The following is an 18,251-nucleotide window of genomic DNA, read 5'->3' as shown; positions in this document are numbered from 1 at the left end:
AAAGAGCGCTTGGATACACATTGACAAAGTTTATTTTTATCTGACTAATTCTGAAACCATTCACAGAAGACAAAGAATAGCAGATTATCTACACAAGACGCTGAAACTAGCAAATGTTTGGCATTATTGCTTGAAAATTGCATTAACGATTAACACTTCAGGACAAATTTGATCTATTTTTACATTAACACCATAAGTAAAAACACCATTAACACCATTCTTTAAGCATGAAATATTATGATTTTTCCTAAAGTGACTCAGCTTTCTTTTTTTTTTTTTTGCATGATGCTGATACACATTTTTGTGCATAGAGGGTGTTCCAGGTTAAATTTGACCCCCATTTATTCAAAAATTCAAAACTGTTGTTACATTCTTCACAATGAAATTAATTGAAATCATCATGGTTGTTATGTTCTCCTATTTTAGGTAATGTAAGACTATAATATAGTGTAATTATGAATGTCTTTCCTCCATAAAGAAACAGTGTAAAACCTAAAGAAAACACTCTCTGCTCTCTGAAAGCTTCATTAAGTGTTAATCACCCATTTATTAATGACTGATGAGATATACAGTATATGAGTAAAAAAAAATAGGTTTGTGGCTCAGAAGTTTGGTATAGAGACTAATTATGAGGGATACTGTGAAGTGTCAGAACATGAACAGTATGTAAGGGTTAATTGATCAAATTAGTAGCTGATTAATTTTCTGTTGACTGACTAATCATTTCAGCTCTAACAAGTAAGAAAAGAAAGTTTGTTATCAGGCATTGTTTACCAGTACTATAGGCTACTAATGATATACCACTGATGGCAAATGGCAATAAAAATCGTATATATGTGTCAGCAGTACATTTGAGATTTATGATGCCTTATAAATAAAAATGGAAAACCTGGAGATTTTCTCAGATGAGTCCTCAAATAAAGAAAAATAATTTGCTAAGGCCTGATACATTTTTGAGCAGGATCCGGTGACACAGTTATTTTCACTCTCACATCACTTTCTGTTCATTCTCTGGCTACAACTCAGTAATAGTCATGCATAACAAAATATTTCCTTTTTAGGTCTACTCTCTGACACAAAACCTTGCCAAACCTTCATCACAGCTCATTTGAGAAATGACATAAGCGAGACATTAATAAACATTCATACTAAATATGATTTCTTAAACTGGGAAAACATGATCAAAATTTTTTATGGTCTGTCCCCCCTCAGATGGGGGAATACCAGAGAGTAAAAATACCACAAAGAAAAAGTACCTTTAGAAATAAGGAACATGACATCGCTTATTTCTTTCTCCAAATCTATAAAACAGTGGTTACTGGACAATCAAACATGCTTATGAGCTCTTGTATGTTTTCTTTTAATGTTTTTTTTATCAACCTGCCGAGGGACTGCAGATGAAAATTAGCATGTATGGCTAAATCTAACACATAATGGACCCAAATGCTCATGTTAATAAATGTGCATTGTCACTTCTTACTTAAAATAAACAAACATAAACATAAACATTATTTATTTTAACGTCTCCCCACAATGATGTAGACTGTTGTGCAGAAGTGTGGAGTCATTTGATGCAAGATGAGAAATCACAGAGGATAACGCAGCCTGCTGACTGGCGGCTGTGATGCGTTGCTCCAGTGACGCTGTGCGGCTGCATCAGCGCGTGGTTGCAACGCGACGGTTGGTACAGACGTTTTTTTTTTCCTCCACAGCGGGTCTAACGTACGCTTCACAATGGAGACCAAACCGGTCATCACCTGCCTTAAAACCCTCCTCATCGTATACTCCTTTGTCTTTTGGGTATGTAGCCTTTTGGTATTTTGACTAAAACATCTTAAAAAAATGACTGCAATACATCCTAATCTGCCGCTGTGTGTGTGTCTGTGTATGTGTGTGTGCGCGTGTGTGTATGTGTGTGTGTTTGTTGTTGTGCGTGATGAAGGGGTGGACACTGCCAGCATCATCGACGGAATCCTGCTGTTTTTAAATGTAAAAATGGTCGATAATGTGAAGTGTTTTGATATCAATATGTCCTCTATTAAAGCACTTGCGGTGAGGTTTAACATATTTTGGCTGTAGGGCGTCAGTGGTGTCCGTACATAGCAGACATAGATAGCATCATGGTTGTCAGTTATCATCTCCGCCACCGTTAAACTCCGTCTGTTTGATGAGACTAACGGGCCTCGTCTGTTTGGTAAGGCCCCGTTAAATCCCCGTTTTTACCGAGCTAACGTTACATTTTGGGGCCGTTGCTATAGATTCTTAAAGGGACATTGCAGCCTTTTCTATGTGATCCTATAGACCAGTGGTTCCCATAAAGCAAAGTCTAGCTGGGTGCCCCTCGTCACGTGTCGTTTTGTCTACAAAATGTCAGAAAATTGTGAAAAATATCAGTTAAAGTCCAAGGTTACATCTTCAAATGTCTAGTTTTGTCTGACTAACAGTCCAAAACCCAAACATATTCAGTTTATCATTGTATTTGACGAAGAAAAGCAATAAATTATCACATTTGAGAAGCTGAAACCAGCTTATTTTTTTTTTACATTTTTGCTTAAAAAATGACTAAAAAGATTATTCAATTACCAAAATGGTTGCTGATTAAACCTTGGAGCTCTAGAAAGAGACTTATTTTGTTTTATTTGAATAACTTTTAGAGACATGAGTTGGTAAAATACAAAAAATCCACAAGAAATAAATCAGAAATTAGAAGAAAGAAAAAAATCATAATTTTGTGTGTCTAGATTTTTTTTTTTTCTGGATCCTATCCTGTCCTATCATCTCACAACCCCTTGTAGGGGTCCCGGCCCCCTAGGTTGGGAACCACTGCTATAGATGTACTATAATACCAATATCTAAGCAACACCTTTTATTCCTATATAATGATGGGAAATCACAAATGTGTGTGACAACAGAGACCAGAAAAACAGTATGTAATGTCATATAAATAAACACAAAAGTACTGCAGTAAATACCTGCTATAAATACTTTAAATGTGCAGTTATTGTTGAGACTACTGCATTAGTTGTTGACTGTGCATTTTGAGACTGTGGTAGTGTTGTATAATACAACATTATATTGAAAGCAAGGCTGCAACTAACAATTACCAATTACATAAAGTCTAGAAACTGCTTTTTTATTCTGTTTACAATAAGAAAAGCAGCGAGTCCTCACTGGAGGAACTGGAACCAGAGACAGTTGAGGTATTTTTGCTTGATAAATGATGATTTATCAACTGTCAAAATAGTTGCTTACTCATTATCCGTCAATTGACTAATCGATCAATTGTCTCTGCTATAAAATGCTTTAATCTAAAATTAGGGCAGCAACTAATGATTATTTTCATCATCGATTAATTTGATTATTTTCTCAATTAATTATTTGGTCTATAAAATGTGAAGCAGAAGAAAGAACTCCCACACACTGTCTTCTTCACTTTCAATTTAAAAAGTTTTATCGGTACACAGACCTTCATCAGCTTATTTTAACCTAATGAAGGTCTCCTTCTCCGATGCACCTGTCGATCTACAGGTGTCCTCTATAAAATGTAAGAAAATAATGTTATAGTTTCCCACCGCCCAAGGTGATGTTTTCAGATAGATGTTTTGTCCAACCAACAGTCTGAAACCCAGATATTCTGTTTATTATCGTGTGCAACAGAGAAAAGCATCAAATCCTCATATTTGAGAGGCTGGAACCAGCAGATGTTTGTTATTTTTGCTTTAAAAAAGGGATTATACGATTATCCAAACAGTTGCAGATGAATGTTCTGTCAATCGATTATTCGACTAATCTTTGCAGCTCTACTCATTGAGACTGGGCTTTACTACTTCTGTTGTTTAGATGTTTGTCGAGTATTCATCTTGAGGCTGTGCTTTGTGGTGGTGCTGTTTATTACAGCGTTGTATTGAAAGTAGGGAATATTTTCAATATCATCAATCTGCAATTTGTTTTCTCAATAAATTGATCAATCATTTTGGTCTGTAAAAGGTTAGAAAACAGTGAAAAATGCCCATCAAATTCTCATAAAGCGCCAGGATCTTTAGAAGATGATATTCATTTAATATAATGTAAGATGAGGAAAAGCAGCAAATTCTCACATTTGAGAAGCTGCAACCAAAAAATAGTTCTGCATTTCTGTGTGACCAAACGCCTTAAACGATGAATCGCTTATCAAAATAGTTTCCAGTGTTTCTAATATTCAGTCATCCTCAGAGAAGTCATCCTCATACTGGAATTTGCAAGCTCCCAAAACATTTTGCCGCACACTATCCACCATCTTCTTCTGCTCGATATTTCGTCCACCCCATCTGCATACTGTAGGCTACACGGAGGAGCAAGAATATTAAACACTCCCTCAATATTATGCAATCCAATGCAACACCACATAGTTTACCAAACAGTTGAATCTAACCAATAGTGAGGATTTTTGTCAAGGCCTTTAGCTTCAAAGCCTCGGTCTGACTTGAATTCACACATAAAAACATATTCGCAGCAGTATTAAACAACATTTAAAGACTAGATTCTGTCCATGTTGTCATTGTAATGAACACTCAGGATTCAAGTGTCTGTTCCAATATTTGGGTAAATGACTGAGAGATTTGAGAAATGAGGAGTGAAAAAGTACATCTTATTCCTTGTTTCATTTTCAGTATTTGACATGTGACTCTGTTTAGGTTTTGATCACCAGCTGAATTTTCAAATATGATTTAACGCCAGTACAAGCAGCAGTGCAACCACAATACTGTCTGAGTAGCTGGCAGGCACGGTTATCAATTTAGCGTGGCTCTGACCATAATTGTGACAGTGTTTTGTGGGTTATAGGCTCATCCTTGTCTGTTAGATTTCTGATGGCAGCCAGATATAGCCGGGGTGGATTATCTAATAAGAACATGTGAAAGAGATTTTTCTGTCCATAATGTCTTTAGGACCTGAAGAGTGCTTTTTCTCTCTGCTTTTACCCGCACTCACCCAGAATTTAAGGAAGTGAAATTGCTTACTGAACCTTGAACAAAATCTAAATTAACCCCTTTACTTTGCAGAAGAAAACACAGAGCTGAGTTCAGTCTTTCAGTTCAGATCTGTGTTAATGTGGGCTTAAAAAGAAGAGCTGTGCTGTGCCATGTGTTAGTGTCATGGACATGAACTTTTTATATTTAGTCAGGATTATATCGTCTCTTAGCGCTCTCTTATGTCTGCAGCGTCAGGTTTCAGATGTCTGAGGTGCAGAAGAGTCTCATGTCTCGAAACCCCGAGGTTGAAGTGGGGCACAGGGTTCGAAGTAGAGAGAGCTTCTCAGTGTCGGGCCTCGGTTTCACTGTCATCAACTTGTCGAGGCAAATCATGTCTGGAAGTGTGAATAGCTGTATCGCCATACTTTCCTCCCTCCCCCCCCCCACACACACGCACGCACACACACATAGAACATAGAGTACATACACAGGATGGTGAAATGCAGAGCAGGTGGTAAGGTCTGTGCTGTGTCCTCGCCAGCATATTTTGTCATCGCACCTTCTGTTTCTTTATTAGGCCGGGGGAGGAGGGGAAAGGGGTGACCTGTTTTAAACTCTGTGCTGTAACCAGGGTGGCCGGCCTGGCATTGAATTTCAAACAAAACGTGCAGGGGGGCTGCTCAGCTCCAGGGAGGAGGAGGAGAAAGGGAGGAGGAGAAGGAGGAGGGGGGGGGGGGGGGGGGGAGAAGCTGCTTGGAATTCAGCAACAGACATGAAGTCTAGATGAGCTGTTCCTGCTCCTTGGACTTGATTTCCCTGCGGGTGTTAAAATGAACACTTTAGCATTGACATGCTGATCCTGTATTTGTATGCAGCGGCTGCTCTAAGTGGGGGTGGTGGGTTTGGGGGGCTGTTTTATGTTTATAGTCTACGTTATTTGTCACTAATAATGTAGACCATAAACAGTGAGTACATTGTCATCAAGAGAACTGTTCTCTGAAATGACCGTGACAGTCTGCTCTGGCCATTAACATCACTATTAATAGACAGTCGATGTCAATGCTGAAGAATCAAATCATCAGCCTGCAGTCCTTCAGTTTACCTGGTCGGGGGCTGAAAACAACTGATCAATTACTTTACATTGTATTATGTAACATTAATTTGGCAGATACTTTTGTCTAAAGTCGGGTGGGGCACTATGACGATATATACGATGCAGATTTGTTTACCGTCAGAGGGATTTTGTGTATTTTGTATCTGTCCCTTTAATATTTCTGGGTGTTAGGCCAGTTGATCCAAACATGTTTGGCTTTTGATGGCTTAAAAAAAGCTTTGTCTAATGTCTGTTTGAGACCCCTTCAATCAAAGAATCAAATTGTGTTCTATGAATACTTTTGGTAATGCTCCAAACTAATGGTCCAAAGATGTAAAATCTTCCAGTGATTCACAAGAAAAAACAAAGATTAGAAAAAAGTAAAAAAAGACAAAAAACAAAACAACAAACAGAATTTAGTGTAGTAGAAATGTGTTTTCCTTGCCTGGGTTCAGACCTTTGAATCAGGCAAATGTTTTCCACTACATTAGTCCGTTGTTGGCAATGTGACAAATGAGTGAGCACAATATGGACAATATGGGATTGTTATGATGATATGATGATCATTGTGATGAAGTACCTCCATTTGTCAGATATTAAATTCGCTGCATTGTCCATAAACACACATTCTTGTCTGTATGTATTATCCATAAATATTCTCTCAAGATTAACTTTACTATATCATATTATCACAATATAAAATTATATAAACTGATATATGATAGAGGATTTTATCCAGACCACCCAACTCTAGTCAAAACTCGCAATAATCGGGGTGTGCATCCTTCCAAAACAACTACAAGCTTGTTCAGTGTTAATGTTAGAGCCATTCGTAGCACAGAGAAATATTTGTAAACTAATAAGAGCCGATAACAACGTCAGTCAGCTCCCATTTTTGGTTGGTTAAAGTCAAAAGTGTAAAGCAATAATAAATATGTGTTCTGAGTTTTTCACACCACAGAAAAATGTGTTATTAACCACCCAGCCACGTTTGACTGATTAAAAAAATCGCCAAATATATAAAATTAGGAGAAAAAAAAACTATGGAAAAACAAGCAGTATTCTGAACTCTGAAGGGCTGGGGGCGTGTCCGCCGAAGGCGCTGAAACCACGCCCCAACTAAACAGCCTCTGAGGCTCTGAACTTAACACTCATGCTGAACTCCCTTAAAAATATATACAATTTAAAATAGGCCTCGTTTGTAGGTGTAAGACAAGCAACATGCATGATATTTCAAAAATAAACACTAGGAGGCACTGTTTTATTCGGCCCCTATTTTGTAGGTAAATGTGGACTTACCTCAGTAAAAATGTAACTGAGTAGTTAACAAGTGAGCCATCACCAATTATCGGTATGTTAACTTTTCGTTTTTTTTCAATGAAGTTTGATGTCAATGTTACTTGCTTTTTTGAAAAGCGCCAGCGAGGGTCTGGATGTAGCAGCTACAGGTGTACATCTGTAGTGACGCTGAAAGCACAGGAGTAGTGTCCACAATGCAGCCCGAGACAGTGAGAGTGAGACTGGACAGATTGATTCCTGCAGCAGTGCCACACGACCAGCCGGACATGGATATATCCTCTCAGTGGACTGCAGCTTAAACACTGACTCTACCTGTCAACAGACACTTCAACTTGGTTTAAAATAACTCCTTAAGCGCTACCGTTGACCGAAAATGGCCCCATTCACCAGTGACAACTAATACTATGACACCATGGATGTATTATAAGAGCTGGATACCGGAATATAAATGGCGCCCATTCATAGGAATTGCTTGGCTGACGCACACCTTTCCTCTAGCTTCCGGGTTTGCTTCTGCTTTGTGCGGCCCACTGAATATGCGCAGTAGTGTTTCCCCCGCCGGCTAGACTTAACATTGTGATGACGTCATGGATTTTTTAAAATTGCTTTTCTTGGCTCGAAGAAAGTTTTACAAATATAAAACCTCCATGGATCAAAAGTTTAGAAAGAGTCATAATTGACATTCTTTGCAGTTCAAGGTGTCCTGTCAACAGTTTTACAGACATCTCTTTTACAGTGGTGGTCTATGAAGAAAATGCTCTTTGGGCTGCAGGGGGATTTTTTGCTGCAATACCGTGAGTGACCACTGGGAAAAATTGGCCGCAAGGCTGAGCTGTGGCGCCCTATCCAGCTCTATAATACATCCATGACACCAGTGTCTATCAGCCCAGCTCTGCCAAGAGCGTAAGCAAACGGGGAAAGAGAGGAGCTCTAACGGTTAAGCTAAGGCTAACGCCTCATCGGCTATCTCTACCCAGCATTTTCGCCAATATACAGTCTCTGGTGAACAACATGGATGAACTGCAACTGCGGATCACCACTCATAAAAGGATTACGGACTGTAACTTGATGACTTTTACAGAAACATGGCTTAACAGCAGTGTCCCCGATAGTACCATTAAACTACCGGGCTGCTACATCCTTAGGGCAGATACAACAGCTAATGACTCCAGTAAGACCAGAGGGGCATGGGGGACGGCGTGCATTTATGTTATCAAAGCTTTGTGCACGGACAATGCCATTATCGAGAGGCACTGCTCTGCTAACCTAGAATATCTCATAGTTAAGTGTAGACCTTTCTATCTGCCCAGAGAGTTTACATCTACTCTTGTCATGCTAGTCACCCCTCTACGTCATGGTGCAGCCATTTTAGGCAAGCCCTACAAATCCTGAACTCAGAAATAGTAAATAAAACAGTTTAACGGTCTGACTCCACAATTCAGTACTACATAGTTCACAGTCTTTTCACATGTTTTCAGCAATTATTTTCTAACACTTATAATGTTTTTCAAAAGAAATCTCTGATTTACACGGACTTTAAAGTCTGTGTAAAGGTATATATTAGTAATGGGTATATATTAGCAATGGGTCATGTGACTGTGTTATATCAAAGGGGTCACTCATAGTATTATCACCTCACCCTTCAGTTCTCATCTCTATGGAGCATTTTAGCATCTTTCAGCACCTTGTTTTGGTTTTAGGGCCTCAACTTTATTGTTTTTTTTTTCACTCTCACTGCTCTCATCAGCTTAGGTTCCAGCAGCAGGCAGCTATTTTCAGTGAAAAAGCTCTGATGAGCTCACTGTACGCTAACTGCTTAGCATCAAGCGGTAGACAGACATTGTTAGCAAATAACTGGTGAACATAGTGGAGCATTTAGCAGCTGAGACCAAAAAAACAAACAAAAAAGAGAGAGAATAATGTCCTTACAGTCGTGGGTCGCGAGAAACATGATTCCAAGTGAATGCAAATGTTGCATCAGGTCTGCTAGATCTGTAAACAGGGAATTTATTGCTAAGACAGCTGCCCCCAAGGTGTCAAAACAATCTATTAATACTGCTTTAATGTTAGTGGTAAAGTTACATCTGTGCTTGCACGTCAACTTCGATAAAGCTATGGAGTCTGAAGAGTACACTAGTCTTTGACTATTCATTTTTCACTACACAAAGAACATGGACTATGGAAAGACACAAAAGACACACCAAACTGAAAACTATCTTATAAATTATAGCTCTTTATTCGTTACTATGATTTTTATCAGCCTGTGCTTCGCCACTCTTCATTTCAGTACTCTGCATCCAAATCTGTGAATAAGTGCGAATATCTACAGAAAAATACTTCAAGGTCCTCATCAGTGTTGCACTGAGTGCATTCTCAGTGCCTGTGTGCCTCCATTTTAATGGATAAGCATTTACATGACATGCAAATCAGTTCTACAAATGAGAAATTACATCCCAATATGAACCAGAATACTGGTAGTTCTCAATACTCTGACTCTTTGTTATTGCCTCAAATAATTGTGTGATGAATATGTTTGGTTCAGCTCCAACAAATGCTATGTCACTGAGGATTTCTCATTTCAGTATCTCACTGCCCACAGGTCATCAATAATACCCAGTTCTGCTAGTTTTGCTTACATAAATTAGGCCACAGCTGCATATTAAAGAGATAGACACTAAGAGATAATTACATTAGTAATATTTTGGCAGACAGGTGTAGATTTGAGATGATTGTTTAGACAATTGACAGAAAATTGATAATGCCAAAAATTCAATGGTTTTAGCTTCTAAAATGTAAGTATTTCCTCCCTAAAACGGATACCTATAGCTTATGCTTTATTCAGCAGCTGCTGCTCATACAGCAGTGTTTTCTCTCACTGTAACCCCTCTTATCATCTCACCATCGGCTGAAACTCATTGTCTTTGTGTGTCATAGTGTTTGATATGGAAATTCATGTGTGGATGTTTGCATGAGTCATGATGAAGTTCAGTCATAATACAATAGCCGTACAAAGTACTCTCAAACCAAAAACCAGTCACTGTGGTTGAGGCTAAAATGACTCTTTACAGCTTTGTTTAGGAAATGCAACCGAATTCAGAGCAATACAGCAGTCAGAGGACAGGAAGGCCAGAGGCTGGTGATTTATCACGGTGAAAAACCTTTGCACAATCACTACACGCTGCCAACAGGGCAAAGTGTGGATGTTGTTAACACAGTCATTAACCTGCAGAGACTAGTTCTGAGCTGCAATCAGAGAACAGACAATGCAGCCAAAGATTACGTAAAGAAGTCTCTTTTTTTGCGTTATTGTAAATAACGTCTGTGTCATTGTCATTTTTACATAACATGAGATCAGGCTTGAAAACATTGTTGACTAATATAAGAGGAAACTTTTCTAGGAGCAAAGTTGATGGACTCTAACAGCCTGCTGCTGTTTCAGTCATGGTGGCTCATTTTCTGCCAGAGCTGAGTGTGCTCTTCTCCCCAGTTTTAGAAGTTTCAGGGTGCACAGTGACATTTTGTACCGGCTGCTCCCTCTCTAGCCAGAGAGCCTGACAGCAGGACTGCGACCAGCCACCTCTCGGAAGTAAAGGAGGAGGTTAGGATGAGTTGGCCCTCATTGGAGGCAGATCATCAGCAGCCGTTCCACACCCCGATCCCTTTCAGATACCAGTAAGACATACCCAGCTGAGACACACGCCGTTTCAGCTGCCTAGTACAACACGCTCTTTTATCCGCAGCCTTCATTTGAAATGCTAAGAGAGGCGCAACAGGAGGAAGCGTCTCGCCTCGGATCAAAGAGCTTCTTTGATTTGTCCCCTTTTTCTCTATTTCTTTCTGTGTGTGTGTGTGAGTGCAGGCATATTCATAAAGCAGGTGATCGCTATCCCATACTCCAGATAAATGTGTGTCTTCTGTCTCCCGTCTCCTCCTCCTTACTCTAATTGTGCTCCTTTCTTGTTCCACTTTGATCCTCTTTTTCCTCCTCCCCCTTGCCACCCTGCTAATATACAGCTATTGTAATATCGCAGAAGTGCAGAGATAAAAGCCTGTTCCCTGCTTTCATTCTGTTTCCTGCGCTCTTTCTGTTACATGCATCCCTCAAACCCCCGCCCTCTAGATAACAGGAGCCATCCTGCTGGCAGTGGGAGTATGGGGGAAGTTGATGCTGGGCCCGTACATCTCCCTGATAGCCGACAACTCCACCAACGCCCCATACGTTCTCATCGGCACCGGTACTGTCATCATCGTTTTTGGCCTGTTCGGATGCTTCGCCACCTGCAGAGGAAGCCCATGGATGCTGAAGCTGGTGAGAGGCCGCAGGAGGAAGGGTGGGGTGCTATATTGCAAGGAAAGTGTTGTAGATGCTGATTAATTAGCCTCAGGTCACGTGATAAAGGGAATAATGTTTGACCTCTGTTCTGTGGAGAGGGATCAGAAATCCAATACATGCTGCAGGGCACTTTGTTCAGTTAATGGTGGTCAAGTGAGTCTATTTGAGTGTGCGTGTGTGTGTGTGTGTGTGTGGATGCAAGCTTAGGCAAATGATACACATTTAAGAGAGAGGGTTTTCATGCAAACTATGCAAATTTCCCTCTTGCGTTTTCTCTTCCTCTCTCTGTAGTATGCCATGTTTCTGTCGCTGGTTTTCCTCGCTGAGTTAGTGGCTGGGATTTCTGGATTTGTCTTTCGCCACGAGGTAGGTTGTGCAATTCACAGCTAAACCCAAAACAACTTTTTCAATCTGAAAGTGAAATATGAAGCACTCGTTTGCATATGTGTGTGATTTTGAGTGTATGTTTGCATGCTGCAGATAAAGGGAACCTTTCACAGGACATACACTGACGCAGTCCTGAACTACAACGCTGCGGATGAGGCGAGCCGTGCTGTTGATAATTTACAGCACAGGGTAAGTCCCAGTGACGTGACATCAACAAGGTACAACAGCTGAATGCAAAATTAATTCTGGGTAATTAAGGGTATTCTATATAATTCTTATTGTCATCAAAGACCAAAACCAATATTGAATTGTTACCTGTGTGGCCAAAGGCTGATATATTTTCCTTCTCTGTGCCACAGGCCTCCATTGTTGTTCAAAAATGATTAAAAACACGTCAGTGAGACACACTGTTGCACTGGATACATGTTCCTTCATTACAGTGAACATCGACACTGTAGTTTATTTTGATTCAATCCCACGTATACCTTCCTCCTCCTGTAAATACTCACTAGCACTCCAAACTCGTATTAAACAGCGGTTGAAAATAGTCTCCAACAAAGGCACTATTTACTCCCTAGTAACATAACATTTGCTAAAAACTACAGTGCCCACCTGTTTCATTTACATATTCATTAGAAATGAATGGTGGTGGGGCTGAGTGGCACAGACAGTGAAGGGTATTCAGAAAGTACTGAGACATGGACTAATGCATCGTTGTTTTTGATCTGTTCATGGGATTCATTGATAAAAACAATACAGAATAACACCAACATTAAGCAGCTAGCATGGTCTGTGTGTGCGAACTCCTGCAAATGTGTGCACATTATCATTGCTCTCCAACACTGTTGTGGCTGCTGTGGACTAATCAATAGCAAATACACAGGAAGGCTGCTTTAGGAAAAAAGCAAGAAAAGCCGAATGTGATGGTTCTTAGTTAAAAGTTTTGCAGTGGCTGTATGTCGCCACTGTCACTGTCCTTATCCTTTAATCCTCATCTGCTCCTAATACTTTCTCTTTCTCTTTGCATTTCTAGCTGCGTTGTTGTGGAGTGTATAACTACACCAGTTGGTTTGCCAGTGTTTATTACCCATCCAACGGCATTCCTGCCAGCTGCTGCTTCAACTCCTCTGACTGCAACCCAGAAGACCTCCGTAATGCAACTCTTGCTCCGAGCAAAGTCTACCACCAGGTCAGTTGTGTTGTCATATTGTATTTCTTGCCAGTCTCCTGCATGAGTACTATATGTAGCCTATGAATGCATGTCTGTAATCAGTGACTGTATTTACATCTGACACGTACCATTTCAAACCATCTCCCTCCTTCATACACTAATTACTTCCTCAGATAATCTCCCAGATATCCATCTTGCCCCTAATTTGCACATATAACTGGTCCCTGAACCCTCTGCAAACTAACCTTCCCCCTGTGTTTCAGGGCTGCTATGAGCTGGTCACTTCATTCATGGAAACCAACATGGCCATCATTGCAGGAGTGACGTTCGGGATTGCCTTCTCACAGGTAACATGTTTTAATATGGAGGCATAACTGAAATAAAGAAAAACAGTTGCTAAGGAGATCAACAAACACAGCTTAGCACAGCATTTTCCACCGTGTGCTTCAAGCTTATATTTGACAGGAAATCTACTGAGTTGCTTTTAGGAAAATTGCATGAAACAGCAATCTCAGTTTAGTTAGTAATGACTTAGCAACTTTACATTTACATTTCCTTTTTTTGGAAATGTAACTTTATTTTTGTCTAGTTAGACACAATTATTAAGGGCTGTTACTGGATCTATTTTCTGTTGTTCTAAGAAAAAACATTTGTTTTGCTCTTGCAGAAAAGTAGATTCTTGTAGTGGCATTGTCTTTACAAAAAGAAGGAACATTTTTGCTCCCCCGACATAAAATAAACCCAAGCACCCATCTGTCTTGTCTTTCAGCTGATTGGCATGTTGCTGGCCTGCTGTCTGTCCAGGATCATCACAGCCAATCAGTACGAGATGGTGTAGCTGATGTGACGTGGCAGGTGAGAGACATTTAAAGATGCACACACCAACACAAGAAACTGCACACATTCAGAGTTTATTCAAACACAAAGAACTCTTCTCTATGTATTTATTTTGTCTTTCCAGGGAGATGAAGAGAAGAAGAGACAAAGAGCCTTGACACATGACAACAGTAAATTCCTGAAACACTATCACACATCTCATTTGGAATTTACCTCCCTCCGTCTCTCTGCCTGTGATCTTAATGTAATATCTTAATGTATCTTATTGTAAAGCATCATTCCTTGACTCACTGCTGTTGCATCAAAGCTTTCTATACCACACATCCCACTGCTACTTGATGTAGACGTTGCTCATTAGCACATATCTCGGATCAGTACAGCCTACAACAAGCAGGTAGACCAGAGTTGTCAGTGTTGACAGCGGTTTTGGTCTCAGATAGGTGACTGAGTGCGACTTGGCTTTACTGTTGGTTGCGGCATGCTCCACCGACCACCATCAGAAGGCACATCTTTGTACAGAATGACATTACTAAAGCTTGAAAGTAATACTTTGATAGATTATTTAGTTTTGCATTTGACTTTGCTATTGCTCACCATTGTATATTCCTATAGTTGTGGCATTTTGTGAACTGATTATATGTACTGAGGATATTTTAAGTTTATATGAGGAAACTGACAGGAGAGAAAATTCTGAATGGTTCGAGAGTATTTTTATTTAAGACAAAGCACATTGTTTTTGTCCTGAATATTGAACTTAACTCTGTGGCAGATTATGAGCTAAATTCCATTTTAAAATTATTATTCAGTATGAGTTAAAGCTTTAGTTTGGCATAAATACACAAGAACAAACTCAATTTGTTGTCAATTAGTTTTACAGGGGAACAGAAATATAATCATCCAGCAAACCAAACACCAGAGAGTGCTAGCTAACAGTCAGTTAGCAAACACGTTAGCTTGCTTGCTAACAGGACAATAATTTCACTGTTTATTCAAAAGATTGTAAAAGCATTTTCCATCATGTGGAGCAGTTTATACTTTGATAGAGGAGTAAAAAAAAGTGGACAGATAGCTAAAAAGCTACCTTCCTCTGTTTTAAACTCTCCGGCTCTCTTTTCTCTCAAAGTTGAACTTGACTCAAAAAATTCACACACATTGACTTTGCTTACGCAAGTGAATCCACTCATTTCTGGAATTCCATTGAAATGAAGTCTAATGAATTCATTCTGCAAAACATCAGTATGCTTCAAATGAAGTAGTTTGTATGAGGTGTTGTCTGAACACATCTGAGGGCAAATGATGTTGTGTTCATGTGAAAAGAGACAAAAATAGTGGAAAAAAAAATATGAAAAAAAGAGAGCCTTAGAGAGAAGTTCAAACCTTGCTTACTTTGTCACCCTTGCACATCTGGCCAGTCATTGCGTGACGTAGGTTGTCAGATTGCTGGTTGTGAAAAGCCGCAGAAATAGCCAGGCGCAGCCCCCCAAGCACTTAATTTAAAGCATACACCTTTATAGTTCGAAGCAGATGAAGTTTCAATCCAGAAGAGGTCAGCAATAACACTTTTTAGCTTGCCAGGGTCCTATCAAGTCATTAGGGTCATAATTTGTTTTATTCTAATGGGAAATAATGCCAGCTGTATGTTCCAGTGAGAGAGGTCAACATTAGAGAAACGCAGGACTCCACCAGTGTTCATCTAGTATTCACAGTATTCTATGTAGTGCATCAACATGCCGCATTCGTCATCATCTGTAGATATGTATTGGAAATGTAATTTATATGATGTAATGTTTCTCATTCTAATATGCTAATAAGTGTAAATGTCGTGTGTCTGACTTTTGATTCTGCACTCTGGTCTGTTAATCTGTATTTGTTTGATAGTTTATAGGAAACACGCACTGAAAAATAATTGTGGCCAATGTTTTGTTGAGAGTAACGTGCAACATATAGCTGTTTCAATTTAGCTGTATATTTATTATAGTTTGGTTGGCATTACGTTTACAGTTTCACCAAGTGATTTTCTATCTCTCTTTCAGTGTGTGTGTGTGTGTGTGCGTGCGTGTCTGTGTGTGTGTGCGTGTGTGTGTGTGTGTGTGTGTGTGTGTGAATGTGTGTGATATTTTTCTTTATTTGACTGTCCCCTTAACCTTGAGTGTGTATTTTCCTTGTATGATGAGGTTTGTGTGCATGTGCGTGTGTGTGTCGGAGAGAGATTTTTGTGGATCCTGTTGTATTCAATTTTGGTCAGTATTTCGTTGTGGCTTTTAAAAACTCATTGCTTTTAAAGCTGTAAATTTATTTAGTGAATGTATGTTTTCCAACACTCTGAAACTTGTTTTTCCTTCCCCAGACTGATATTGTCCTGTAAATACTAAATTGTAATACCATCCAGCTTACACATGGGGTCACCAGACACTCAAAAAGAAATTGCATCATGCCGTCTACTATTGACTAAGTCACCATCAGTGGTCTTATTATCAATAAATATACAGAATAACAATTTTGTTTAGAGTTTACTCATTTTTGCTGGAATAGAGACCGCTCTATGTGTTTTCAATGTAGAGTTGAGCAGGTGTGTTATTATATGTATTTACAAAAGCTGCATGTGAGTGTTGGTTGGACTGTCGATGGTCGCTCCAAATGTTTCCACAAGACTGCTTCTGAAGTTGAAAACCTTGTTAAACAAGGAGTCTCCACCACATTGTATGATATGTATTAACTGGCTTATAATATGAGCATTGTATATATTTTTAATGATTATAAGTTTTATCATCTAGAGAGCCTAAAATGTGATCATTTAGGCTGTTTCCACACCTCAATCAGGACAAATGATATTTCCAGCTTTAGGATTAGTGTTAGGTCAGGTTAGCTGGTCATGTTGAAAGTAGGCTACTGAGTGGATAAAGGTATGTGGGTGCGTGGGTGTTCTTAATCTAGCTGTAGGAATCAAGCGGCACAGAAGGTCAATGACAAGGGCCTTTAAGACCTTCAGTTATTCATATGACTGATTTACTCTCTTCTCCCTAAACATTAAATGTCAGCAGCTCAGGTCCTGACAGAAAACTCAGAAAGTGAGAAAGAAATTATAGGCTTATATAAACCTAACTATACATATTTAGGACTAAAAATTAAATCTATCGGCAATTACAATATATTAATTCAGAGACATAGGAAGAAGGGCTTTTTATTCCACTTTTAAAAAATGATGTTTTTTAATATCTTAGTGAATTGTGGGGTCCCTTACATACCCAGACTAATATATTGAAATTATTCTGAAAAGAGCATAATTTGATTCCACAAAAACAACTCAGCACAACCCCTCACACAGTGAGAAACAAATAAATGATCAACCTGAATCAACCACTGGACAACAACTACCAGCGTGAGCAGCCAGAAACTGTGAGTGGACTCAGACAAACCTGGCAACCAGAGAAAACAGACAGTCAGTAAACAAACCACAAAACACAACAACACAAGAAGTTCTTTACCAAAACTCAAACACCAGGAACTCCACATATTTGCAGAGCAAAACAAAGTTCAATATTTACTTGAGGAAACAAACTGATATTGTCATGGAAGCAGCAACATGTGCCAGGAACATCTGGCTGCAAATTTTCTGTCTTTTCTTTTGTGGGTCTCACCATTATACAATGACTGTATATTCAGCCTTATCGTAGCCTATATATTATTTAATCCATTATTTCTTTGCAAGTTTTTATTTCAATATAATACAAAACAGAAGGGAGAAAAACCTCATTCAACATTTTCCTGAAACTGACTGACTTTGATGACCATTTATCACGTCACTGATCAGGCTACCATCCTCATCCACATGATGGCGCTTAGGTATCAGCGGAAAACGTACACGGAGCTCTGGAAAGAGAGGAGGAGAGATGAAGCACCACGCTCTTTCTCCGGCCGCCTGTCCCCGCTGCGCTACGGACTGCATTAGTAATAAGGCCGGAAAAGCGGCGGGATGAAGGGAAAGAAAGGCTGTTGCTCGGGGAGACCGCGCTAACCGGGCTCGCTCCAATCTCGTTACGCAAATTACCGGCAGAGCGGCGCGGCAGTGGGTCCGCTAATGGAGCGTGCGTGCCGCTGGCTTCAGCGCCCTGCCTCCTCCTCGCCTCCGCCTCCCGAATACGCTTAATGGGTTATAGGCTAGAGGGAATCATCCACCATCCA

General features: G+C 39.7%; 1 protein-coding gene across 1 annotated transcript; it reads left to right on the top strand.

Annotated features, from left to right (window-relative positions):
- Window positions 1-1,645: 1,645 nt before the first annotated feature.
- tspan7b (tetraspanin 7b) lies at window positions 1,646-16,566 on the top strand. Its single transcript, XM_042425524.1, has 8 exons — window positions 1,646-1,800; window positions 11,462-11,650; window positions 11,966-12,040; window positions 12,155-12,250; window positions 13,095-13,250; window positions 13,496-13,579; window positions 14,002-14,087; window positions 14,194-16,566. The coding sequence occupies exons 1-7, from the start codon at window positions 1,735-1,737 to the stop codon at window positions 14,068-14,070; spliced, it is 735 nt and encodes a 244-aa protein (XP_042281458.1). The 5' UTR covers window positions 1,646-1,734; the 3' UTR covers window positions 14,071-14,087; window positions 14,194-16,566.
- The last annotated feature ends 1,685 nt before the right edge of the window (window positions 16,567-18,251 follow it).

This window comes from Thunnus maccoyii, chromosome 11, assembly GCF_910596095.1.
Source record: "Thunnus maccoyii chromosome 11, fThuMac1.1, whole genome shotgun sequence".
NCBI lineage: Eukaryota > Metazoa > Chordata > Actinopteri > Scombriformes > Scombridae > Thunnus > Thunnus maccoyii.
The sequence above is the reverse complement of the archived record's forward strand: the minus strand, read 5'-3'. Positions and strand labels throughout refer to the sequence as shown.

What these genes read in the sequence shown, in the direction of transcription:
- tspan7b (XM_042425524.1), top strand. Translation starts at nt 1,735, where the DNA reads ATGGAGACCAAACCGGTCATCACCTGCCTTAAAACCCTCCTCATCGTA. An exon ending in GATTTGTCTTTCGCCACGAG is followed by an intron (nt 12,041 to 12,154) that starts GTAGGTTGTGCA and finishes TGCATGCTGCAG; the next exon opens with ATAAAGGGAACCTTTCACAG. An exon ending in TTGATAATTTACAGCACAGG is followed by an intron (nt 12,251 to 13,094) that starts GTAAGTCCCAGT and finishes TTGCATTTCTAG; the next exon opens with CTGCGTTGTTGTGGAGTGTA.